General features: G+C 48.3%; 1 protein-coding gene across 2 annotated transcripts in view; it reads left to right on the forward strand.

The window, feature by feature from the left end:
• The window catches only part of HID1 (HID1 domain containing), a 44,800-nt gene extending 19,781 nt beyond the window's left edge, over positions 1-25,019 (forward strand). Inside the window, exons 5-19 of one of the 2 annotated variants that reach the window (XM_039502125.1) lie at positions 4,907-5,013; positions 6,031-6,147; positions 7,760-7,982; positions 8,731-8,787; positions 8,896-9,036; positions 10,029-10,119; positions 10,678-10,829; positions 12,179-12,257; positions 13,009-13,173; positions 15,050-15,277; positions 16,961-17,127; positions 20,931-21,011; positions 21,442-21,533; positions 21,991-22,149; positions 22,652-25,019. In XM_039502125.1, coding sequence (XP_039358059.1) covers positions 4,907-5,013; positions 6,031-6,147; positions 7,760-7,982; positions 8,731-8,787; positions 8,896-9,036; positions 10,029-10,119; positions 10,678-10,829; positions 12,179-12,257; positions 13,009-13,173; positions 15,050-15,277; positions 16,961-17,127; positions 20,931-21,011; positions 21,442-21,533; positions 21,991-22,149; positions 22,652-22,715 — 1,923 coding nt within the window. In that variant the 3' untranslated portion in view covers positions 22,716-25,019. The remainder of the gene's footprint in view (positions 1-4,906; positions 5,014-6,030; positions 6,148-7,759; positions 7,983-8,730; positions 8,788-8,895; positions 9,037-10,028; positions 10,120-10,677; positions 10,830-12,178; positions 12,258-13,008; positions 13,174-15,049; positions 15,278-16,960; positions 17,128-20,930; positions 21,012-21,441; positions 21,534-21,990; positions 22,150-22,651) is intronic. The other variant, XM_039502127.1, reaches the window with a different exon arrangement.
• Positions 25,020-26,388: the final 1,369 nt, after the last annotated feature.

The following is a 26,388-nucleotide window of genomic DNA, read 5'->3' on the forward strand; positions in this document are numbered from 1 at the left end:
ATGACATTGGTGGGAGCCATATAAGAACTTAGATCATGGAGCACCAGCAATGATACAACTGAGCTAGGCCTGAGGTTGAGGCCTCTTTCACTGAAATCCACAAAAAGTTGTACTGGTGTCCAAATTGGTGAGCAACATCTGGAGCTAAGGTGGGATTATGCTACAAAATTTAAATAGAATTGGATAAGGAGTTCCTGATTCTGCCAACCTAAAAATAGAGGTGCTCACCTAAGAGGCCAAATGCCTTCTCGTATCTTTGCCACTTCGTAACAAAAATCCCTCTGAAAAGTAAAAGGGCATTTCCTGGGCTTCCCTAGCTGAGATCTAGTGAGCAGCCCCACATTTCTGAAGTTGAGATCTGATTTCAAAAGGAACTCCCTTCTTAACTTAGTATTTCCCGGTTTTCTAACATTTGAAGTTTTATTTGAACTGTAACATTCTTGAAAGGCCACTGATCTGTGCCTGCAACCTTCATTCCGCCTCCACAATGTGTTCTGTGTGCCAATAATGCTACTGACCTTCATTGTAAAGCACTTTGACAGCTAAAGATGAAAAGCTTTATATAAGAGCTAAGGATTATTATTATTATTATTATGTTACCCAGCTGTGACATTCAAACTTTGCCCCATTGATGTCTGCATTGTCATCTTGTCAGGAGCCAAACGAATGGAGCAAATTGCAGACTCTGTTATCTTTGATGAGAGAGCCTGTGGAGATTACGGTTTCATTTGCTAATGTTTGTACTAACATGAAAACATGAAGCACTACATAAGCACTGAGCATTACAAATCCGGCCTTGCAGTGTTCAGGCATGATCCAAGCAACCTTCATAAATCACATGTGATGCTCCATCCTAATTCAACCATATCGACCATTAAGATGGAGTCTTACAACCTGGACCTATAGTATCCATGGACCCTGTTGCCATGTTAAAGAGGGATGCAGTTGTGACTGGGAATTCAGAGCTACCTCTGAAGTAGGATATCCAGGAAAACCGAGACCAAATCTGTATGAGATGGGCTGTGATGAAAGGGCTCGTGTGTCACTTGCTAAGTCATCCTGAAGGGTCTCAGGGCTGTTCTGCACAGCTGTAGGCAGCAGAATGGTGCACCACTGTGATATGAACTTGCTGTGGCTAATGATGGAGCTGCCCTCTCTGCCCTTCTGCAGTGCTCAGCACTCGCTCCATGGTGTCCATTTGTTGTAAAGGGGCATTGATTAAAACAACCCATCATGATATCTTAAAAGATCAACCTGGTGTTGTCCCAGGCTAGTAGTCAGCTAGAAGCCACTGCTAGGCTTCCCAGAGCTGGGATCCAGAAATAATGGAATTGTATACCTAACCATGTAGACACCTTGCAGTGCTGGGAGGTTCAGTTCTTTGGTATCAATAACATTTTTGTAACCTCATTCTCATGGTTCAGCTTTTAAAATCAGACTAATCTATGAAATTCCAAGTGATCCCGCCAGGTCCCTCTGGAATTGGAGGTAAATATGAGGCTGAAATAAGGGACTCCTGAGTGGAATGTGAGGTACTGGAGTAGTAAAAGCAGCTGGAACCTTGGTGCGATACACTTCCACATTTGGAGCCTGATTTTTCAAAGGTACCAGGAGGTACCACTGACTTTCACTGGAGTTGGGTGCACTCAGCATCTCTTAGAATTAAGCCCTTGGCTTGGAGGCCAATGTTAGACACTGTTGTAATTAGTTGGTCTTAAATTAATTAATTTAATCCCTACCTTTTCCACGCGTCCTAGATCACAAAAGGTGTTATTGCATCATATCTGCCTTGCTTGGTTTGTGCTCACATACTAGATCTTGCTAAGATCCTATTCCTTCCCCCATCAGACTAGATACGACAGTCAATCCATTTTCTGGGTCAGTGTCAGTGGAGTGATGAGATCCAAGAGCCTTGATTTTTCTAAGACGCCCTACTCTGAAAAGGGAGGAATTGACTTGCATATCTCTTCATTTTGCCTTGAAGGCGCACCTGAGCAGCTTGTTGACTCCGACATGCAGCTGAGGGTATCTAATGTTGGCTTTTTGAGGAAATATCAGTGCAGTCTAGTAAGGTATAGAAGAAATTCTCATGCTTTTGGTCTCTGGATTCAGTACTGCCTGAATGGAGGAATGATGATCTTGTCCCTAAGATGATATAGGTCTGGGAGCCAGGGACCTTGGTTCTAGTCCTGGCTCTACCACAGACCATTGGACAAGTCACTCTTCCAGACCCACAACTGGTGTACATCAGCAAAACTCCATTGAAATCAGTGGACCCACACTCATTTACAGCAGCTGAAGAGCCAGGCCTTGTCTGTAAAGTAGGGATAACGCCTATGCCACAGAGGAGCTATAATTTACTGGATGTCTGTAAAATGTGCTGAGTCCTCACGTGGAAGGTGCTATAGAAATTCTGTGAAATATTGTCTGCTTCTGCTTGATGCTGTGGATGCAGAGGAATAACAGCAATGATCTTCTGAACTCTGACTGGCAGCATGTTTAAGGGTTAACCCCTGAATTCTCTGCAGGTCAATCTTGGAAGTTTTCAGAGTAAGAAAACTCTAAAATTACTAACCCTCCCCTCTTCTCACTGGGTAACAAAGAGAGTCTGTAGCATGAAGGAGGAGATAGACTTCAAGCTGCAGGCCAAGTATGTATAATGACACAGGAAGTTTCTGTTGATTGGCCTGTGATACCATTACTGAGCTCAGAGCTGAGTTGCCTGGTACAGGCTGGGTGAAGAGCAGCAATAGCCGGGTGGTCTGATACGGCCGGGTAAGTACCAGCTAGAATGGCTGGCACTATTCCATCATTACAGATCAACCCCTGCAGAAAATGCAGTCATCCTGGCAAACACACACTCTTCCATTGTTCCCTCAAGAGTGGAGAACTTTAGTATCTTGTTCCTTTCTTCAGCATGTGTTACACACCAGGGACAGCATTAACCCAGTGTTAGCACAACCGCAGGGCTCTTTCATTGGGATTGTAACTCAAGTGAGTAGAAGGAGCCTGTCAAGTCTCAGCTTCCTCTTCATAAAGTTGTATTGTCCGCAGCAATTGAGCTGCAAGCCAGATGGCCTGACCTTCAGAGCACCTACAGCTTCCATGAAGTTCAAAGGCGTGTATAGGTGCTCTTCATCGTTGGAAGTCGGACCTTGGGCTATTATGTTTGGTTTTAGCCTCTCCCATGTTGAATATTTTTTCTAAAAACTGCAGTATTTATTCCAGGCCCTGTCTGTAAAGACAGCAAAGTGGAACCCTCCTTTAAAAATATACCTATGAAGGAGCATCAGCATCACATCAAACTAGGGTGTGTGTGATGACTGCAAAATTCACTGAGAAATGGGGGTTTCCAAAGAACCCATGACTTGCACTTTGTGCTCCCTCTTGTTACAATAACGACAGTAATAGGGTAATAATATCATTTAAAACATCCCAAAATGTTAATCAGCAAACAATGTAGCATGGACTCAGATGAATAGGCAGAGGCCTGAAATAACCCCCAGGGTTTAGATCCCCACTGGGCCTAAGTGAGGGGAGAATTGTTTATGGCTGGCTGGTTGTCGGTGTGGTCTCTCTCACTGCATATGGCTCCTGTGCTCAACTCCCCAACTGACTGCAGTTTAATCATCAGAGAGCAGGGATGGAATTTTCTCTCTCTCTCTCACACACACATTCTCACACACACATGAGATTGTATGTGCAGGGGATCTCAGGCGAGCTCATGACTGTTCCAGTCCCAGCAGGAGTTGTTGTGAGGGGTCATGCAGGAATTCCGGCAGCAAGAGAGTTCCAGTCTCTATCAGCAGGAGGCGCTGAAGGGGTGGTACAGGAGCCGTGACGGCACGGGGAGCTTGCAGTTGCTCCAGTCCCAGCAGAAGCAGGTGTCTGTGCGCTAGCTTTGTGGGAACTCGTGGTTGGGAATGAAGGGATGGTGGTGTGATTGCACTTGAACTTCTCCATACTGAGAGCAATCCTGGAAGTGTGGGAGAGAATGTTGCATAATGGATCACTTGATGATTACCTGTTCTGTTCATTTCCTCTGAAGCACCTGGCATTGGCCACTGTCAGAAGACAGGATACTGGGATAGATGGACCTTTGGTCTGAGCCAGTGTGGCCGTTCTTATGGGAATCCAGAGTAATTCGGCAAGAGTTGTCCTGTAAACTGAACTCCTGCTCCTGAGTGGACCAGGAAGAAGGCAGCACAGAGAATTTGCTTAATTAAAGCACTGAAAGGGACAGTTTAAATGTGCCAAAAGCCCTTGATGTCAATGCATTCATCTGGGCCCTTTTACCCTGGCTGCTCCTGACGAGTAAACATGCTGCTTTCAATGGCCATTTGTCTCCACAAAGTGCCTGTGTGGGGGATCCAGTTCTGAACAAACAACTGCAAACAACTATGGCAAAGAAAGATGGGCCGGGGCTGCTACCAGGGGGCTCGGAGTTCATCCCCTAGTGTTACAAGAGTGCCTGTGGGGGAGGGGAAGCTGTAGATCCATGCTGGGAACAATACCAGGAGCTGCCAGAGGGAGAGAAGTTGCTTGGATAATAGTGATGTTATTTGTATTGTGGTAGGGCCTATGGGGTTCAAGCAGGGATTGGGGCCCCAGTGTGCTAGGTGCTGTACATGCACATAATGAAAAGACAGTCCCTGCCCCAAGGAGCTAACAGTGCTGGAAGCTGGACTGTGCACTGTTGGGTTTGTTTTTTTGGGAGTGGGGGGGGGGGCGAGAGGGTGGGAGTGTGTGTTGGGGAGGGGATAATACTTCAAACAATTAAGAGTAACGTATGTTTTGACTCGTTAGCACCATGGCTCCTCCAGTGCAGGCATCTTACCGCATTCCCCAGTGGGCTGTTGACTCAAGCCTCTGCATGCCAGAGCTCTGACCTCTCTCCTCTCCACAGGACACAGCGGAGGATATCCACTCTATTGACAGCTGTGAGTACATCTGGGAGGCTGGGGTGGGCTTTGCTCACTCCCCCCAGCCCAACTACAACCATGATTTAAACCGGTAAGACAGTCCAGAGGTGCAGGGCAATGTGCTCGGGCTGTGTGTGGTGGGGCCCTGATGGAGATTCGCATGGAGCTGGGATCTGCTCATTCACTTCCCCGGGTGTCCAGGGTTGTCATTTGCTATGGGCAAGGGGGTGCAGTTGTCCCACCAGAGCTCGGTTTGCCCATGCCCCAGACTTTTCATAAGTTTGTCTTCCACTCCCCTCCACCCCCACCCCTCACCTCTACGACTGTGCAGGATATGATATAATCACATACAATGTTCTATGTGGTGACACAACCCACCCCCCAATTTGTTTGAATGATGCCCCTGCCAGTATCTGTGACTCCCACATGGATTTGCTCCTTGTTTTGGGGATGCTTCTCTTTATTGCTACCTATTATACCAACAGAACTTGTAGTACAGAGCAGGGAAGTACCTAGTGGCTGCAAAATACGCTGTCATGTTGGGATTGCAAGCTCAGACCCTGGGCTCCCCATTGCAGTAGGCGCTGGGAGTGCAGCAGAGGTCATGCACCTGCTTCCTCATGCTGGGGGAGGAGGAGGAGGATCTTCTTGCTTCACTCTGGTTTCCCATTCAACCCCTACTTCCCACAGCCTGGGTAGCACGGAATGGCTTTGACAGGTCCTGAAGGGAGCCACGTTCAGCCTCTGTTGACTGGAACATGGGGCCTTTGCAGGGAAGGGCTGCTGAGTGGCGTAAAGCTGTTGAGGGGAGTTGTTGGGGATGCATGGAGGGCAGGGGCAGGTTCTGGTCCGTGTGGTGGGGGCAGTTACCTGGATTCCAGTGTGTTAGCTGCTGGGTGGCCCAATTCACCGCAGACCCACCGAGAAGGGTTCTGTGTTGCTGAGGATGAGACTCCCTTAAGGGTCTGTTGCTGGTGAGAATGGTGGTTGTGTCTGGGGTCTTAAAAGGGTGTTTCCAGCTGGCTTGGAAATAGCTGTCCAAGGATGTAACTGAGGACTCTCTACCCAAAGGACTCCAGGACTTGTCCTCCTGCTTTTTCTTTTTCAGGACAGAGCTGCTGAAACTCCTGCTGACATGTTTCTCGGAGGCCATGTACCTCCCCCCCTCCTCGGACAGCAGCAATGCCAATCCCTGGGTGCAGTTTTTTTGCTCCACAGAGAACAGGTGAGAGGGACAGAGGGCAGTGCTTTGGGGTGGGGGAAGGGGATGAGTTCTGCTCCCAGCTCATCTCCTCAATACACAGGATAGTTTATGAAGCGTAGCAGGCTTAAATGTGCCTCCCTAGGCTGGGCAGGTGGTGGCTGTTTTCATGGCACATTCTCATCATGTGACTCTGTCCCCTACCTCCTTCTCCATACTTGGCCCACTTTGTCTACCTTACACACAATCACCAGTGTGAGATAGGTCAGTATTATCCCTGTGTTACAAGTGGAGAAACTGAGGCACAGAGAGGTGATGTGCCTTGCCCCAGACCCTGGCGGGAGTCTGTTGCAGAGCTGAGTGGGTAGGACTCAAGCATCCTTGGTTCTCAAGCCTGTCTCCAATGACTAGGCTGTTCTTTTCCCTGCCTTGGTTCCCCACTTCCCCTCTTTGTTAATATGGGCACCTTGTTAGTTGTAATGAGTATAGTGCCTGGTTTGCTGCATTTGGTTGTAGTGGAACGCTGCCCCCTACTGGCTGAGCAATGAATCTCCTGTTTGACTATCAATCGGCAAAATGACAGTTGGCTGTTTCTTTGACGCTACATTTCACAGGTTGAAGGAGTCCAGCTTCATCCCTCTGTCTGGAGTGCTTCGAGAGTCCTGCCATCTTTATGTTTTGTGTGTGTATTGCTTTAATTGGAGAAGGGTGCTGCATTGATAGCCCTGGAGGCTGAAGTCCTTTACTGGGTCACAGAACAGGCAACCCCCCTAGACAGGACCACCGCAAAAGTCCACCATCCAACACCACAATCTTGATCTGGGAGACCATTTAGAAATGAGACTGGAGATCAGTTTCCATGGCCCATTAAATCTTCAGCCTCTGCTGAAACTGACAACCCAGTTGTCAAACGGGGGGTGGAGGTGGGGGGTGATTTTTGTGATGTACACACTTGTCTCTGGGAACTAGACTGAGACCTCCAAACTCATTCCACATAGGCCTCCAAACAGCCGTCAGTAATCCCTTTTTATTTGCTGTGGATTTGAACCAATAATCTGCTTTGGGGTGAAAGACTCAGTAAGTCATTGCCAGATCTTTGAGACAGATGGCCCCCATGTCCTGCATGGTAAGGACTTAAATTGAGAGCCTGCCCTGTCTTTCTTACCCACGCTCTGTCTGTGAGGCTCATATTCTGACTGCTGTGTATACACTGTTATAAGTGACTCCTCCTCCACCCTACACACCTGAATATGGCTGTGTAGGTTCTCAAACTAAGCTGGTGGTTGTGCTCTGCGTAGGAAGCCTGCTTCCTTTTGGAAGGGCATTGATCAGGATATTGAGTGTGCAGGGTAAGTACCTTCTGCGGCCTCTCTCTGAGGCTATGTCTACACTACAGCAGCTACAGTGGCGCTGCTGCAGCACTTTTAGTGAAGACACTCTCCCACTGGTTTAATAACTCTGGCCTCTGCGAGAGGCAGTAGCTGTGTTGGTGGGAGAAGCTCTCCCGCTGACATAGCACTGTCCACACCTGCGCTTAGGTCGGTGTAACTTACGTTGCTCAGGGGTGTGGATCATGAGTTATACTGGAGTAGTTTGTAGTGTAGACGTAGCCTAAGTCTCTGGAGTTCTCTTGCAGGCATGCACTGCCGCTCTTCACCTCGCTCTTGAATATCGTCTGTGCCTACGACCCAGTGGGTTACGGGATCCCCTACAACCACCTGCTCTTCTCCGACTATCGGGAGCCCCTCGTGGAGGAGGCAGCCCAGGTGCTGATAGTCACTTTGGACTATGACGCCTCCACCAGCTCAAGCCCCACAGTGGATGGCACCACTACCGGCACCGCCATGGATGACGTGGATGTAAGTTACACCAGGTTCCTCTCTCGCCCTTGCCCCCCCATCTCTAGTGTCTTTGCAGCAGATCTTTTTTCTAGGTCTTTCTGATGCTGCCTCCTCTCTACCAAGAGCTTCTCTAGACCCACGTTTGTGTCTCGTCCCAGCTAGGACACTCTTTCTCATATCCTACAGTGCAGGTGTGTGGATGGGTAATGCTGGTGAGTGATGCCAGCAGCCTCAAGTCCCTGAAGGCTGCAGTCCTCTCTTTATATACAGCACAGGCAGTACAGGTCTCCCCATACTGACCTGAAGAGGCCATCTTTAAGGCTACAGAGAAGTCCAGTCCCTCCCCACGACCCCGTTTGGCCTCTCTGCTCCTCTCTGGGGCCAATTGAGATGGGGTTTATGCTATGGACACTTGTCTACTAGGACCCAGTCTGACACAGTCCAACCTATTTCCCATAGGCCACTGAACAGCCATCAGGTGAGAATGACTTTGGTCACAGTGGCTTGTAGGTGAAAGTCCCTTACCCCGTTCCCAATCCCTCGAGCCATCCGGTCTCCTGGCACTTAGAAATGGAAGTATTTGGGTCACTCACTGAGAAGCTGACAATCCGAGAGCTGATGCGAGTGTCACTAGCCCACGGCCCCAGTTGCTGTTGGTGGTTTGACTGGTGGCGATGGTGAGCATCCCCTTGCTGTGTGCTTACACTTGGCTTCCCAAGGAAATTCTGTTACTAATACGGGGTTCTTAAATTTTCTTTTAATGCAGCCTCCAGGGCCAGACAACCTGTTTGTGAATTATTTGTCTAGGATACACAGAGAGGAGGTAAGGAGCTCCTTCATTAAGATCCTTCCTGATTGATTTCCTGTATGTTAGGTTAACTCAGGCCACCACACGTTGGTGTTTCTTTACCCTCTCGGTTGTGTGTCCCAGGACTTCCAGTTCATCCTCAAAGGAGTGGCACGTCTGCTTTCGAACCCACTGGTCCAGACCTACCTGCCAAACTCAGCCAAGAAGATCCAATTCCATCAGGAGCTCCTTGTTCTCTTCTGGAAACTCTGCGACTTTAATAAGGTGCAGATAAATTAGCATTGTGTGGGGAGGGAGACAGAGATTACGAGTCAGTGTTGGAACCAGGAGGTGGGGACAGAAATAGGAGAGGGGCTTGGTGACCTCAGAAAACAGAGGGTTTCTGGGGAGACCCGAGCTTGTGCCCAAAGATGGGTCTTTTTAGACTAATGAAATTTCAAGCGTTTAGGGGTGAGCATGTGATGTACGTGGTCAGTTGAGCTGGTTCTGCTGAGAGGTTAGGGGTGATCACGTGACACAAGGAGCTCTGGCTGTGCTGACACCTGGAAAGTGGCTAGGGGTGATTACACGAAGCATGACCTCCGGTTGCATTGGCCCCTGCCCAGCAGTTAGTGGTGACTACATAAACCATGGAGCTCTGTGTGCATTGGTCCCTGATGAGAAGGAAGATGTGAACATTTGACTTGTTATGCCGGTCCCTTTGAGGGCTTAAGGGTGATCTTATGACAGCTGGGCTCTGACTCCTCTGACCAAGGACTAGGGTGAAACCCAGAGCAGTGCGTGAAAAAATTCTAACAAGATTTTAAAAGGGAAAGGATTAAATCCCCACGAGACAGAAGGGCTGGATTGCTCCCCCAGAAGCAGGACACATGCAGGCCTGGATGGCTAGACCCAGCAGAGAGGCTGCCCTGTTCCTTTCCTTTCTCATTAACTGGTGGCTGGGATCAGCGACCAAAGAGTCACATTTTAAAAAGCAGCCGCTGATTTAGATGCCTCAGATTTTAGGTGCGCATCACATAGAGCCTTCCAGTGGGACCTACAGATCCTCAGTCCCTCTGAAAATCAGGCCCTAGATAACTCAAACCAGCAGCCACTTCTGGAAATGCAGGTCTAGGTGTTGGTCTCCTTTTTCTAGCTGGGATGTGAAAGCACCTTTGACTGACTTGTCAGGGCTGATACCAGGACCTCTGACAGCACAGTTTCTGGAGAAAACAGAACCTGTCTGAGATCATCTTACCTCCTTCCCTCTCTTTCAGAAATTCCTCTTCTTCGTGCTGAAGAGCAGTGATGTGCTTGACATCCTGGTTCCGATCCTCTACTTTCTCAATGATGCCAGAGCAGATCAATGTAAGTTCTATATCCGCTGTTCCAAAGCCTTGGGCTGCAGATTCAAGTCTGGAAGAGTGTCCCTGATCCCTCTGGAGAGAGAGACAGACAGTGGGTCCCACTTCTGCTCTCACCTCCCCCCCAGTAAATCAGGGGTTTCTCCACTAAAATTACTATGGTTAAACTGGTGTAAGTGAGAGGAGGATGAGGGCAGGTGTCTGCAATTCAGAGACTTTAGGCCTCACACAAGAATTTCATGGAGGAAAAAATGGGTCCATGCGAATCCTTCAGTATCCTGGGGCCGACCTCAGAAATGTTCTGGACCCAGGCTGGTGGAAGCAGGAGAGATTTGTTGCCTTCCTCTTCCAGCTCCATTCCTGGAGGCAGCAGGAGTTTCTGGCAGTAGGTTGTTTCCTTGCCCTCCTGTGCTGCTGCAGGAGATGGAGATAGGGTCCTCCCATGCAGAGCCCCTGTATGGGCAGTTGGGTTATGTTGTGGTTTCTCCTTTGGTCTCGTTCTTCTCCCTGCTCTTCCTTCTCCATTGGCCAGCCGGCTTCAGCATTGTGCTTCTTTCTGCAGCTCGAGTGGGACTGATGCACATCGGCGTCTTCATCCTACTGCTGCTCAGTGGGGAACGTAACTTTGGTGTCCGCCTGAACAAGCCGTACTCTGTGCGAGTGCCCATGGACATCCCCGTCTTCACAGGGACGCACGCGGATCTTCTCATCATAGTGAGTATGGCTCTGGCTGGCACTGCCTGCCTCTGCTAGCTCCTGCTTCATCCAGCCACGCTTCACCAATCCCCTTCCTGCTTTTACCCTCCGAACGCTGGTACACCCTAGGCTGCCAGCCAGTGAGGAGCCAGAAAGACCTGGGTGCCTGTCACTGAAGTGTCTGAGCATTAGTGGGATCCTTGCATTCCACTAAGTGAGAAGATAAGTCTTGCAAGGAGCATGAGAGGAGAGGTTTTGCTAGAGGATGGTTATTCCAAAGGGCAGGGTACTGATGTGGAGGTGGACAGGCGTCCCAAAGAAGTGATGGGGTGGGGTGGGGTTAGCACCACTGGGGCAGAACTGGTCCTTAGGAAAGGGAACAATGGTCTTGTTCCAGGTCATTTGTTTTAAAACACAAGTCATTTCACTTCTCCGTGCCTCAGTTTCCCTAGCTGTAAAAATGGGGACAAGTAAAAAGTGGGGACTTACCCCCACCTCATAGGGCTATTGTGCGGTTAAATTTGCTCATTGATGTGTATGAGGTGCTGAGCACCATAGAAATGCCTGTGAGCAAAGCCCGTGTACTCTGGCAGCTGGGGCTGAAATCTGCTGCAAAGCCCCATGGTTTCTGTTGTGCTCTAGTTCTGCAGCAGCTTCAGGTAGACTTAAAAAATGGAGGCCTGTACTGAATGAAATATGAAAATGAATAACCCAGCCAGTAAAGTGTCCCCCTTGCTATTTATTTTATATTAAATTCAATTTATTTTATACCGCATCTAACTTTTCAGTGGGTTGCAGACTCTTGTGTTGACAATGCATTACTGTAATGGAGTCAGGTTGGGGGCAAGATGAAGTTTCTCTCAGCTGGTTAGGGGGCAGTTGAGGCTTTTGGCACTTGATGACGCATGGGAGTCAGTTTGAGATTGTGGGATAAGCACATTAACTGGATGTTTCTGCTAAAATTGGCAGTGAAATTGTTAGCTCAGATTGGTGTTTAAATGCCATCACTAGGTTTCAGGGTTAACACCTTATTGAGATTAATAGGGCAGGTCACACCTCTCTTATTTCAGGTTGTCTGCAGACTTCAGGAAGATGGCACCGTGTCAGCTTGCGCTCAGTTTCTGTTTTTAATGTGCCCTTAACCGTAAGGGCTGGAAAGGAGCCTGTATAAATGAAAGCTTAGACTCCTGGAGCACAAGTCTATGGCAAGGGCTGCATTCCATGCCTGTGTAATTGCAGAGTACACGGGCCCAGCCTAGGAATGATGTTGTCAGGAAGCTGGGGTGGGACTGGTATTTGTGGGGATAGTTGTTTCAACAGTGCAGCTGTGCTGGCTCTCCCATTGCTCAAGTCCTTCCTTGCTGTAGGTCTTTCACAAGATCATAACCAGCGGGCACCAGCGACTGCAGCCCCTCTTCGACTGCCTGCTCACCATCATCGTGAATGGTAAGCAGCCCCGACTCAGAGTAAAGCAGCCTCTGGAGGGAGGGATCTGGGTTTTCCTGGTAATTTGAGAGTAGGAACCTAACTTGCCTAGGTTTGGTAGCATTTGCTGTTCCAGTTTAACTTGTAGCCAGCATAGAAAGTGGCAGCAGAGGTCAGGGCAGCAAGGTGCTGCAGGGCTGCAGCTTTTGGGGTAAAGCCGATCTGGAAATTCACCACTTCACTGGAGAGGGACCTGTGGAAATAGGGCTGGGTGGAAGGAGTGCTGGCTGGAGCTGGATGGCTGTTGAATTAGACCCCTCCCCCTGGGAGCTTTCCCTGCAGAGGAGAGTGGGAAGAAGGGCCTAGAGGGGTAACCTAAACAAGGGCAAAAAGAGCTAAATGAAGTGTTTGGGACAGGACTGAAGAGGGATAATACTAACTCTTCTTCAGCAGGTGGCGCCAGTGGTTTTCCGACGAAGGTACTGTAGCTGGGTCTGAATTATAGCCAATGATGTCTCTTCTATAGGATGATTTTTCTAAAAAACCTATAGAGAGAATCTCTCCCTCTCTCTTCAATTCTGTAGGTTTTTAGAGTGATTTCTGTAGGACCCTGTTGGGTTCATCCCTCTTATATCCCATGAGACTTGTCAGTAAGGAGTATGTGGGCAGATCAGTGAGGACTTACAGTGGGACTTTCTGATCAACTAACCTGCTCCTGCTGATCAGCCTTCTCTCTCCATTCTGCCCATTCCTCCCTTTTCCCTTCCCGTAGTGTCTCCCTACCTGAAATCTCTTTCCATGGTTGCTGCCAACAAGCTGCTGCACCTCCTGGAGGCCTTTTCCACCACCTGGTTCCTCTTCTCCACGGTCCAGAACCACCATCTCATCTTCTTCCTGCTGGAGGTTTTCAATAACATCATCCAGTACCAGTTTGACGGTAAGTGGCTAAAGGTGAGCCAGCCCTGACTTCGTTCTGCTGTCTCAGCCCAAGTTGCCTAGGGAGGAATTTCAGAGAAAATGTTGCTCTGAGTTACAAACTGTTCACTCTCCTTTGCCCAAGAAAGATGGTGCAGAAACCAGCTAGCAGCAGGCTTGTGTAGATTAGAGAAGTTTGCACTGATGTAGCTACTTTGGTGCTAAGCCCTAATGTAGACACACCACATTGGTGCAAAATGGGGCTTTGCTAGTTACCAGTACAAAGAAAACCCCTGTACAGACAGGGCCAGAGATGGATGACAGGGTGAGCAGGATACCTCCCTTGAAGTGTAAGACACACATGATGGGAATAGTGAGTGTGTGTGAGGGGGGGTGAGAATACCCAGAAACATGGCTTAGTGATGGAATCAAACTGCTTAAATTGTTCAGCTTTGTAGAGGAGAGAAGAAAACGGCCTCCCCACTTTTTTGTTGAGTTTTTAAATGTGCCTCCTAGCTCTGCAGCTCTGGGTGTTTGAAATGTTCCTCAGTTAGAGGAGAAACTCCTCATTGCTTGGAGGAGGTTGAATATTTACTGAACGAGTTCCAGCCCCGTCTACCATTCTGACTTGTGCAGAAATGGAATGGGGTCTGACAGCCTCCTAGGGGCTCCTGGAGTCTCCTGTTCGGAGTTAGTGCAGTGATTTCAAAAATAAAAAAGAACTGGAAAAGAGAGCCCCATTTTTCTACAAGTGACTGTTTTAACCAATGGAGTTGTGCCCTTTTATAGTGCTTTGTGGTGGGTAAAAACAGTCCATGATGGGGATGTGGGTGTATGTGTGGGGTTTTTTTCTTTTTAATTGTTTTATTTTCCCCTTGGGAATATCAGGCATCTTGACTCTGGTCTTTCCTGTGGGGTTTTTTGTTTTTGTTTTTTTCTTTTGGAGGTCACATGTTGTGAGCTCTTAATCGAAGAGGGAGAATGTGGGGTCATTAACAAAGACATCCTTTCTCGAAAATGTTAACTAGGCACTTGAATTAAATTTGTGTTAACAGAAAACAGTTTTAAACAGTCTGACCAAAAATCCCTTCTGCTCTGTTATTGAAATGTCACTTTCTTGTCTCTTGTGATGTCCTCATTTCACTAGTTCTCTAATCGTCACAGTGAAGGTAAAGATTGTGTCACGGTTATTTTTAGTAAAAGTCACGGACAGGTTGCGGGCAATAAACAGAAATTCACTGAAACCCGTGACCTGTCTGTGACTTTTACTGAAAATAATAGAAGGGAGTCTGAGAGGGGATGACTGAAGCCCGAGCCCTGTGGGAGGAAGAGAGCCCGAGCCCTGTTGCAGTGGTGTGAGTCCAGCACCCACTGCCACAGCGGCTGACGGCTCTGAGGTCCCTGCTGAAGCCCCAGCAGCTGACAGCTCCAGGGTCCCCACTGCAGCCCCAGTGGTTGATGGCTCCAGAGTCCCCACCACCCATGGTGGCTCAGAGCTCGAGATGCCCCCACCTCTGCCCACGGTGGCTGGGAGCTCCAGGTGCCCCTCACCAGCTGACAGCTCTGCTCCTACCACCCTGGGGCTGAAGCTAAAAATGTCATGGAGGTCTCTGGAAGTCACAGAATCCATGATTTCCATGACATAACCTTATAATGAATCATAGTGTCTTCCAGCCTAGACAGGATCTGAATTTCTCAGATCTTTATATGTCACAAAGGGCGCAAGTCCAGTTTTCCTCTTTTGCAGGGTGAGGTGAGGCTTTCTCAACTGCCAGGTGCCCTGCTAATGCATGTTGGGTTACTGTGTTCCCTTTGGGATGCCCAGGTTCCTGGTGGTAGATTATGTGAGAGATCTTGGAATCTTTTCTCTCTGCTCATTTTGTTGCTGTGATTCTCAGGGAACTCCAACTTGGTCTACGCCATCATCCGCAAGCGGAATGTGTTTCACCAGCTGGCCAACTTGCCCACGGATGCTCAGTCCATCCAGAAAGCTCTGCAGCGCAAGAAGAAGACTCCAGAGCCTATTTCTCGCACCAGCTCCCAAGATGGGCTCTCCATGGAAGGGTCCCGCCCAGCTGCTCCTGCTGAGCCAGGGACACTGAAGACTAGTCTGGTGGCAACTCCAGGTCAGCCTTGGATCACTTTTACAGTGGGCAGGGCCGGCTTTAGGAAGTGCGGGGCCCAATTCAAACAGTTTCGATGGGACCCTGGCAGGAATGACTTAAAAAAAAAAAACACGTGGGGCTTGTATTCACCGGGCGGTGCTCTGAGTCTTTGGCGGCACTTCGGCGATGGATCCTTCACTCACTCCAGATCTTCAGCGGCATTGAAGGACCCGCTCCCGAAGTATTGCCGAAGACCCGGAGTAAGCGAAGGACCCGCCGCCGAAGTGCCATCGAAGACCCGGAGAGAGTGAAGGACCTGCTGCTGAAGTGCCACTGAAGACCCAATGCGCCACCAGGTGAGTAAAAATTAAAAAGGCTCCTCTAGCCAGGGAAGGGATTCTCACTGGGCGCGGGGCCCTCTTAGGTGCGGGGCCCGATTCAGGGGAATTGGTGGAATAGGCCTAAAGCCGGCCCTGACAGTGGGGGTTTGGTGAGGAGGGTCTAGAGGCCTTCTCTACAAGATGTGGCCAGGACTCAGCCTTCGCCTGGGTTTTGGAAAAGTCTAAGGGCTTGTCTATGGGAGGAAATTGCACCAGTGTAACTATATCGGTTTAAAAATTATTAACATCTGCTCAATGTGCAGCGGCAGTCAAAAAAGCTAAGAGAATGTTGGGAATCATCATGAAAGGGATAGATAAGACAGAAAATATTGTTTTGCCTTTATATAAATTAGTGGTACGCCCCCATCTTAAATACTGCAATCAAATGTGGTCTCCCCATCTCAGACAAGAGATATTGGAATCTGAAAAGGTTCAGAAAGGGGAAACAAAAATGATTAGGGGTATGGAACAGCTTCCATATGAGGAGAGATTAATAAGACTGTGACTTTTCAGCTAGGAAAAGAGAGGACTAAGGGGGATATGATAGAGGTCTATATAATCATGACTGGTGTGGAGGAAGTAAATAAGGAAGTGGTATTGAAATTAATAGGCAGCAGATTTAAAACAAACAAAAGGAAGTATTTCTTCACACAATGCACAGACAACCTGTGGAACTCCTTGCCAGAGGATGTTGTGAAGGCCAAGTCTATAACAGGGTTCAGTAAAGCACTAGATAAGTTCATGGAGGATAGCTCCATCAATGGATATTAGCCAGGATGGGCAGGGATGGTGTCCCTAGCCTCTGTTTGTCAGAAGCTGGGAATGGGCAACAGGGGATGGATCACTTGATGATTATCTGTTCTGTTCATTCATTCTGGGGCACCTGGCACTGACCACTGTCGGTAGACAGGATACTGGGCTAGGTGGATCTTTGGTCTGACTCAGTCTGGCCGTTCTTATGTTCTAGTAGGGCAGAAAGCTGTGGGCACACTTTTCTCAGGGTAAGAGTGGCTCGATGCAGTTTAGCCTAATTCACTTAGGGACGGGTTTAACTCAACTGAAATAAGCCACTCTTAGGCTGAATGGAGGCTCCACACAGCCTTGGGCCCCAGTTTATCGGTTTGGATTCACGCCTGATGTTATACCAGTGACTCTCGCTCCTGTAGACACAGTCACTCCTTTGCCATAACCATCATCCCATGTAGGTAAAGGGAGAGCATTTCAGGTGGAAACAGAAGTGCAGGGAATTTGTTTTTGTAGGACCTGAAGGATAGGCCACTTCAGAGCTCTTGCTTAGACTTTCTAACTCTCCCTCTGAATTCAGGCATTGACAAGCTCACAGAGAAATCGCAGGTATCAGAAGACGGGACCATGCGCTCCCTAGAGCCAGAGTCTTCACAGTCTCCTTCGGAGGGTAGCCCGGCTGCGGTCATTAGTGACACAGAGTCCTGGAGCGGGGTAAGGCCCTGTGCTCCTCTCCTGCATGGAAAGGTCTGTAAAACAGCACCGAATGGGTGAAAGTCTATGAACCCCAAAGGAGAGGCCCTGACAGGATGGCCTTCGTCCAAGGGGTAAAGTCTGTGGTCTTAAAGCAGATTGCAAAGCTGTAGAATTTAAAAATACCCGTAGCCCAAGGACACTGTGGCACAGAAGCTGCCAGCCTTGCCTTCTCTCCTTATAGGGCTTGACTGAGACTTTCATCTAACGCAGCAGCAGTTCCACCGTTTGTGCTAAGGAGACGCTTCACGCTCTGTGAATCTCCATAGTGCTGGACTCCCAGGCCTTTGTCACAGAGTCGTCCTGCTACTTTCCCGTCAAGAACCACCAAGCTGCACTATTCCAGTTCCAGCAGAGCCAGTCTGCCCTTTTATTGCATGCCATTAATTCTTCAGCCAGCCCTTTCCGTGCAATACTGCAAACCCTGAGGCTCTTTCTCAGGGCACACCTCGTGTGCTGTCATATGGGCCCTCTCTCTGATAGGGAAGGCATGTTTATAGACATGGCTCTGCGTAAGCACTCGTTCCTAGAGCGGGAAATTCTTCTAAGTTTTGTTATAATCTTTCATTTTAGTTTTCAAGAATTTCTTGCTATTTCATTTTATCCTGGCGTCCTGCCCCCTGGGGGTGTGAGGCACTATGGGGGGTGAGGTGTAGAGCAAACTGCCCCACACTCATGCTGTAGTGGCAGTTCCTGTCCTGCAGGGCTGGGGCTGACTCCCCACTCTCGGTGGTGTGACCTGGCAGTGCCACATCGCAGTGTCTGGAGCAGGGAGCCGGGCCCAGCCCCGCGGACAGGAGCTACAGGAGCCACCGCAGTGGAGCTTTCGTTTTATGTCATTTGAATAGTTTTTCATTTTATTTTGTGGTGTTTTGCATTTGAGAAAACACGGTTCTCCTACTCATGATCCACCATGGTGTTTTGCTTCCCTATTGACATTGCACCTCCGGCAACTGGAGGGCAAGACTATGCAATATGTGACCTTTGCAATATGTGACCTTTCCCCAGCTTCTCTTCTGGGTTCCCTGAGCCTTGTTTGGAATGGCTGGTCAATCGCACCGATATAAATTCACCCAGTGTAGAACCGAAGTGGGCAGGGGGCAGTGGTTTGGTTTGGTATGTATGTGTTGGAACCTGCCTAGGGCAAACCTGGTTAAAGTAAAACTCCATCTGCAGTGAAGTTAGTATTTGTATTAGTACCTAAGAGCCCTAGTCATGGACCAGTAGCCCTGGATTGTCTCAGCATTGCAATGTGCAGGCTGCTCTTTCAAACACAGGCAACCTCTGCTTAGAGTGAAGCTGTCAGGGCTGATCTCAGCTCTCCTTTAAAACAAATCCAGTTTCTTCACTTTTCCCTGAGAATGTAAACTGCTTTCTCGGTCTGAAACGTTGTCACAGATTTGCCTTAAAGATCACAGGCTGTTCACGGCCCTTGTCCCCTCATCCCCGTGGCTGCTTGGGACGGGACTTTGAGATGTGTGAAACCTTCCAACATGGGCACCTTGATGGTTGCATAGGACCCAGTCCAATGACCATCATGGGGAGCTCTGGCTAGGCTGCTGCTTATCTGCACTTGGGCTGCCGCAAATTCCCTTTCCCTTGCCAGCTGGCTGCCTACCGCTGAACAACTCCTGCATCACGAGATTTAGCAGCTCAAAGGCACCATTGCGGTCTAATGCACTGAGCAAGGGACCCCTTCTCCTCTAATGACTCTCTGGGGCTTTAGTTATACATGGGCTTAGGGGGTCTGATCACGTGTCTCAAAAGGCAGGACTGGGGCCATGGAGCCCAATCTTGCAGACACCTACACATGTGAGTAACTATGTGCATGAGTCCCTGGGGACTACTTGCATACCTAAGTGTTGGCAGGGCTGAGGCCAAACAGTAGACTCGATGAGATGAGCAGCAAAACCTAGGGAGTGGTGGGGTGAGGAAGGGTCAGGGTTATAACAGTACAGTCACATGGTACTTCAGTTTGGGCACATGCCTGTCTCCATGGATCCACATTGATCTAGTTGGTTCAGACCATCTAAACAGCGTGAGCAGGGAACACTTGCATAAATCATGTCCCTTTTCTAAACTGGCTATTTCCATGCTCTCCCCCCCCCCCCCCACTCCCAAGACCCTTAGCCCAGTAGTGTGAAGTTCAATCTTCTGCCCACACTGACTGAGTTAAAACCCTCCGTTGAGCTTACTGCAATGATCTCCTCTTATCAGTGGGAACCATCTCGAAAGCATCTTTGTTTAACATATTGCAGCATAATTCCATCCAACGTCCCCTAAACATGTCAGCAGCAAGTCAGCTGCTAGGCGATGGCGGGAAGTGGGGAAGGACTATGAGAGAGAGAGAGAAAGAGGAAGGGGGCTAGGGCAGGTCTGCTAAAACAGGTATTTTTATGAATTTATTTTTAGAAGCTTGATTGAAACAGGATACTGAAGCTGAACTATAAGGATGTTATAACTTCAAACATTGCAAAACTGCCTTATCATTCAGATGTTGAATAGATCAGAATAAATAGAATTCCAGAGAATTGAGATTCCCCCGACTTGTTTTCCTGACCCTCCTGATGCCCTCATCCTATAAGGTGTGGTGCTGGTTTTGGCCTCAAGTCACCTGTCTTTAAGCACACGAGTAGTTCTATCAGAGTCAGCAGGACAAATCTAGGCCTTCATCTGCCAGGGTTCTGTGGAATAAGCTGTGTGCATGATCACACCTCTGTGGAGGATCAGTGACATTCCCTCTGCCCCTAAGTACCAGCACTTCTGGGATTCTGGTTATGAAGATGACCTGCAGGAACCCACGCAGAGCTGGCTTACTGCCTCTGCCAGTATAGATAAGCCAATGACCGTAGGAAGTGAGAACTGGTTTCATTAAACTCAGTGGGGAGTGTTGACACTAAGCCCTAATAGTGACAATATAAAGGTGACTTGCAAAGGACATTTGGGCTCCTTTTTACCCTGTACAAAGAAGGTCTGAAATGATTTTATAAAGGGGGTATTTTCCCAGCTTTTTGAATGAGAGAGATTCAGGTCTAGTCTTCTAGGAAAACATGGCAGACTCTTGAGTGACCACAGAACTAGGAGGATTATGACAGCACTAGTCTCAAGGGTGTAAAACCAGAGTAGCTGAGAGGGGAAGAGATTTGTAATCAGACTATTTAAAACTCTTTGGTCAAGGCTTTCAAAAGTGACTAGTGATTTTTAGGGCCTATGTTTTGGTTTCTCTCTGAAGACGCCCTAAAGAGGCCTGGCTTGTTTTTCACAAAGTGCTGCTAACTCAGTCTCAGAAAATTGGGCCCTGTTAAGGTGTTTCAAGTTGGGCAGCAACAAATGGCAACACCCCCAAATCACTAGTTGCTTTGGAAGCTTTGGCTTCTCTTTTGTTTGTTTAATCCCTGTATGACTCAGACCTTCTTTCCATATCAGAAGGAAGCAAAACACAGGCCCAAACTCACTTTTCCCCCTCATATAGGTCCCCGTAACTATTCCACTGCTCATGGGCTTAGTAGCAACATCAAGGTTTGTGTCCAGAGTTGTAACCTTGACACTTCCTCGTGCAATTTCACCCCTGGCTAATCTCTCTTTGAACCCAGGCCATTTCACAGTTAAAGGCTAGTGCATTAGACCGAACAATGGGTAATGAAATGCTGGTGGTGGTACCTTTTCCCGGAGGACATGGCCAGGCTGCTTTGCCTAGTGATTCTCCAGGGTGGCCAGGAGAAAGAGATGGTGTTCAACAGAAAACAGATACTGCTAACTATTCCATGCTCATACTGACTCTGATTGTATATTAATAGGAGGCATCGCAGCCCAAACGGGATCGAAGGCGTCTGTCCAGTGCATCCTTGAGCGGGCAGTGGACGCCGACTTCTGACTGGGTGAGAGGAGCAGGGATGGGGAAATGCCCGAGGAAGGGGATTGGGATAGAGCTCCTGTTTCTAAAGCTGGGATGTCCCAGCTGCGCTGAGGATACTGCTGCAGATGAATTTCTCTGCTGAGAGGCCAGGGGAATGACTCCCATAGAGTGAGCTTTAGGTCAGGCCATTGGTGCATATCCAGGCTTCTGTACTAATGTGATAGGCCTTAGAGAGAGACCCTAAGTGTGGACAGATCCCTCTCCAGGGATTCCCACTGACTCGCTGTTTATCCCACTAGTTGCACATCCCTCTTCAGGGACTTCCAAATCTGAATACTCAACATACTGTAAGCAGAGATACTTGAAATGCTAAGCACTAACATAACCCATGAGCTGTTCAGACCCTTCTCCATGGGGCACTGATCTCCTTGTTGGGGGGGTTTCACCCACAGGTGCTGTCTTGGAAATCGAAGTTGCCTCTGCAGACAATCATGCGGCTCTTACAGGTGCTGGTTCCCCAGGTGGAGAAGATCTGCATTGATAAGTAAGTGTGTTGTGTTGTGTTATGTAATTGGGAGGCTGCAGGGGTTTGATTGGAGGTTGGTTGTGAGAGGCTAAAGGCTATGATGTCGTCTGGGAGACAATCTAGGATTTAACCAGTGATGGACTTGAGTGTATGCTTAAAGCCCAGGAAATCAGGCCACTAATTCCAGTTCATGTATTTCTTTACTCTGGTGGTACATCCAGTTAGATTTCAACTCCAGCAGATACCAGGTGCTAGAGCTCTCCCCAAGCTTACTGTTTATCTCGTCATTTACACGATCTCCTCTTTTCAGTGGGAGCAGCTCAGGAGTCGTGTGTGTGTGTGTGTGTGTGTGTGTGTGTGTGTGTCCATGCATGACGTGTATGTGTTTGCCTGGGTCAGTACTTTCTGCTGCAGCAGATTTCACAAATGGCAATTGACGATATCCTGGATGCTCACGTTCTCGCTCTCTCTGCAGGGGCCTCACAGATGAATCTGAAATCCTCAAGTTCTTGCAGCATGGCACTCTAGTGGGACTGTTACCTGTCCCTCACCCCATCCTGATCCGCAAGTACCAGGCTAACTCGGGCACTGCCATGTGGTTCCGAACCTACATGTGGGGAGTTATTTATTTAAGGTAAACCAGCTAGATGCGTTCTTAGCCCATCTTTTCCTAGCACTAGCGAGGTTTCGGTGCAAATCCCTAGTGTGTAGAGCAGCCAGCCCTAGACACTCCCTCCCTTAGCCGGTGTAGAGTGTTGGGAGAACTTGCAGCTACTCTATGACTTTCCTTTTCCAGCAGCGGGTGCTATAGGGAATAGTGTAGACACGCTGGCAGTGGGAGAACACAACTGCTCCAATGCCTGCATCTCAAAGCAGGAGGTGTTGCAGGGAAATGATGGAGGAGTGCTGCCTGCCTGGGGTCTTGCAGCTCCTCCTGTCCCTGCCTCTGCTCACAGGAGGCGCTGCAGGGCATTGGGCCAGGAGTGCCGGCTTTGCGGGAGCTCACAGCTGTTGCATTCTCCTCTTTGCCAAGCGGTAAATGTCTCAGTTCTTGTTATCCCAGCTGGCAAGATTTTAGTGCCATTAACATTAGCTTGTTTCATAGTAAGTGACGTGACCGTCTTTTTCTCTTCCAGGAATGTGGATCCCCCCATCTGGTATGACACGGATGTGAAGCTATTTGAAATTCAGCGAGTCTAAGATGAAAGAAGGCACTTACCTCTGATAAGAGAGAAACACTGGAAACAAGGACCTCGCTGTGCATTGCTCCATCACAGCTATTCCTGCATTTCACAGCCAGCTGAGAGACCAAAAGGACAATCACTTCCATTTACCTACCTGTCATTTTAAGCTTTAATCAGGATCTGCTCAGAGATACCGGCCCCTAAGCCCGCCTCCCTTCCTATCCCTCCCCAGGAACCCTGAGTGAAAGATGCCTAAGGAGTGTCCATTGTGGTTTTTGCACTGGAAACCAGACCATTCTTAGCTCTTCTGTCATTCTCTCACTCCTGGCTTCGGTCTGGAGACAAACCTGAACCTGACCAGCTGGAGGCTATGACCTCCGCTCCCTCACCCCCTGGTCAGATTCAGCATTTGATTAAAAGACTCTGAATGTAAAGAGTTAAACTGGGTCAGCGAGGGAAGCTGCTGCTGCTGCGGGAGGTGCGTGGTTTTTTTTATTGTAGAAATACATCGTTTTTGTGGTTCTTTCCAAAGAATTTATTCCAAGACTCCATCAGGTTGCAGGTCATCTTGCTGCTGCCTCTCCTCACTGTCCATAGCAGGGCTGGAGGATCTTTATTTGCCAGCTGAATGAAAAGGGAATGCTAAAGGGAATCTATTTGTTCATCCACTTCATGTCTGTGTTTTGAGTCCCTCTTTCCTTCCCCTTTGGTTGCTGTAATGCTTCAATGCAAAGTCCAAAGCTTGGCCCTTTCCCCTTCTTCCCCACTCTGTCACTCACTGCCCTGGAGGTTTGCAGGCCTGGAATGATGCTGTGCCCTTAGAGGTGGGCTCTTTAAATGACCAGAGTGTATGTGTCCAAAGCCACTTTGAATACCTTCCTGAGACTAAGGGGGTCAGTGCAAAGGCTGGGAGGAAAGGGCTGGACCCGGAGGCATCAGCAGACTTTTCCTTGCAAGGAGAAAGGAACAGTTTGTGTCACCCTCCAGCAGCTGTTTCCCATTGATTGAAGGGACAGCATTGTCCAGCCTTGGAAAAAGCGATATCCCACCTTCCTTGCTGGGCATGTTGTCACAGCATGAGGGGAATGGTGGAAGGGATCAATTGCGCATTGCTTTTTCAGGGCAAGGGGTTGAAGGAAGGTCTCAGGGAAGTCTTAAGCAGCATGTTGAAGGCAGCAGGAAAAAAGCAGCAAGACACTGGTGGGAGTGACCGCTGGGGTGAAGTTGGATCCTTCAGAAGGCCTTGATGGCTTCTGGTTTAAAAAAGCTAGACTGTCTTGGATCCCAGGCATGGTAAGTGTGGGAACCTGTAGTTTGCAGGGATATTGGGAGATCATCTGCCTCAGTCACAAGATATTGTGGTGCCATGCTTGATGCAGCAGTGCAGGGTTGCAGTTCTGTAGATTAAGGCATGAGCCAGAGATGTTTCTGTTCCACTGGAAGGTCCTCATGTTGCAGACATGAGCCACAGGAAAAGGGGGATCCTCTCATGGACCAAGTTCTAACTCCCCTACTGCTTAGTCCTTAATGTTTCATTCTGCAGACCGCCAAGGACAGCCATTCTTGATCCCTAGCTTTAGAACCACTGCTGTAGATGACTCCATGTAAACCATTCTCCCTACCCGTATGCAGGGGGCAGCTGTGTTATGGGGGCAGCCACCCTGTAGTTCTTCCCCTTATGAGCAGGTCCATGCTGTGGTATGAGCAGCCACTGTGCAGTAGCCCTCTTTCTGGTTTAGTATGGGTAGCTCACTGATCTAGTATCAAAGCAGTCCCCCTCCTGTGGTGCTGGAACGGGACTAAACCCCTCAGCCCAGTTTGGTACTGGAGTATAGCCTGGAATATCCTTGAAGGACAAGGGATAGATGAAGGGAACCTTTTTCTCTCCACTCCCAATGCATTTTGTCATCATTTCCACCCTCCACTTCCCCCATCTGTATAGACATTTACAGATTGAAGTCTATATTTTGCTTGGAATATCTCTCATCGGAAGAATGTGATTGATGGAGCCCTGATGATGGGCCGACATCTGATTGTACCGCACCTGCACCTCACAGCTGGACAAGGGACTTCTTGTGTCCCGGACGCTTGCTTTTCCCCTGCCCCTGTCACGCACACTGGTTTTGTGGTATCTTCCGTCCTTTCAATTTGCTTTGTGTATCTTCTATTCCTTTGTGAGTTCCTCTGCAGTTTTACGTTCCTTGATGTTTCAAGTTCATGTTCCTTGATGTTTCAAGTTCAGTCTTTGTTCCATGAAAATCAAATTGCACTGTAAACTATTTGCTCACCTATAGAGATATAAAAATTATCTTAAACATGGCACCTGCTTTGACTCTCTGTCCCAGAGGGGGTTTATCATCTTGTTTGTGTTACTTCTGGGGGCCTACTGCATGATTTATGTGACTGGAGGATATGGTGTCTTGGTTTCCTTTGCAACGGGTGGCTTCCCACCTCATTATCTCTGGTAAACTTACCTGACCTGTGCATTCCTGCCCTTGATATGCTGCGAATAGGGCCTGTTAAAATGACTGAGGCCAAGGGCTTCACAGGATTCCAACAAAGGATTGGATACTTATATGAATAATGAGTACATAGACTTAAAGAACTATAGGGCTAGAAAGGACCTTGAGATATCATCAAGTCCAGCCCCCTGTACTGAGCCAGGATCCAGTAAACCTAGACTGGGGTAGGCAACCTTTGGCACGCGAGCTGATTTTCAGTGGCACTTACACTGCCCAGGTCCTGGCCACTGGTCCGGGGGGCTCCTGCATTTCAATTTAATTTTAAATGAAGCTTCTTAAACATTTTAAAAACCTTATTTACTGTACAAACAACAATAGTTTAGTTCTATATTATAGATTTATAGAAAGAGACAATGTTAAAATGTATTACTGGCACGCGAAACCTTACATTAGAGTGAATAAATGAAGACTTGGCACACCACTTCTGAAGGTTGCCGACCCCTGACCTAGACCAATCCTGACACGTTTATCTAACCTGCTCTTAAAAACCCCCAATGATGGGGATTCCACAGCCTCCCTTGGAAGCCTGTTCCAGAGCTTAACTACCCTTATAGTTAGAATGTTTTCCCTAATGTTTAACCTAAATCTCCTTTGCTTCAGATTAATTCTTCGTGATCTACTTTCAGTGGACATGGAGAACAATTGATCACTGTTCTCTTTGTAACAGCCCGTTATATATTTGAAGACTTATGAGGTTCCCCTTTCAGTTTTCTTTTCTCAGGACTAAAAATGACCAGTTTTTTTTAACTGTTCTTCATAGGTCAGGTTTTCTAAACCTTCTATCATTGTAGCTCTCCACTGAATTCTCTCCAATTTGTCCATATATTTCTTAAATTCAGAACTGGACACAGCACTCCAGCAGAAGCCTCACCAGTGCTGAGTAGAACGGGACAGTTACTTCCTGTGTCTTACGTACGACACTCCATTTAATACATCCCAGAATGATATCAGCCTTTTTCACAACTGCATCACAGTGTTGACTCGTAATCAATTTGTGATCCACTGTAAAGCCCCGGATCCTTTCCAGCTAGAGTTTTGATTTTTGTTGTCCTATCTAATTTGGGGGATATAAATTCTGTGCCTCAGGGCTTAACAAACTGTCTATGGTTAGAGAGAAACCTCCCCTCTGGGCACGGTAGTCCAGCATTGTCCATGAGGGGGTTTCTT

Source organism: Mauremys reevesii, linkage group 15 (assembly GCF_016161935.1).
Source record: "Mauremys reevesii isolate NIE-2019 linkage group 15, ASM1616193v1, whole genome shotgun sequence".
Lineage (NCBI taxonomy): Eukaryota > Metazoa > Chordata > Testudines > Geoemydidae > Mauremys > Mauremys reevesii.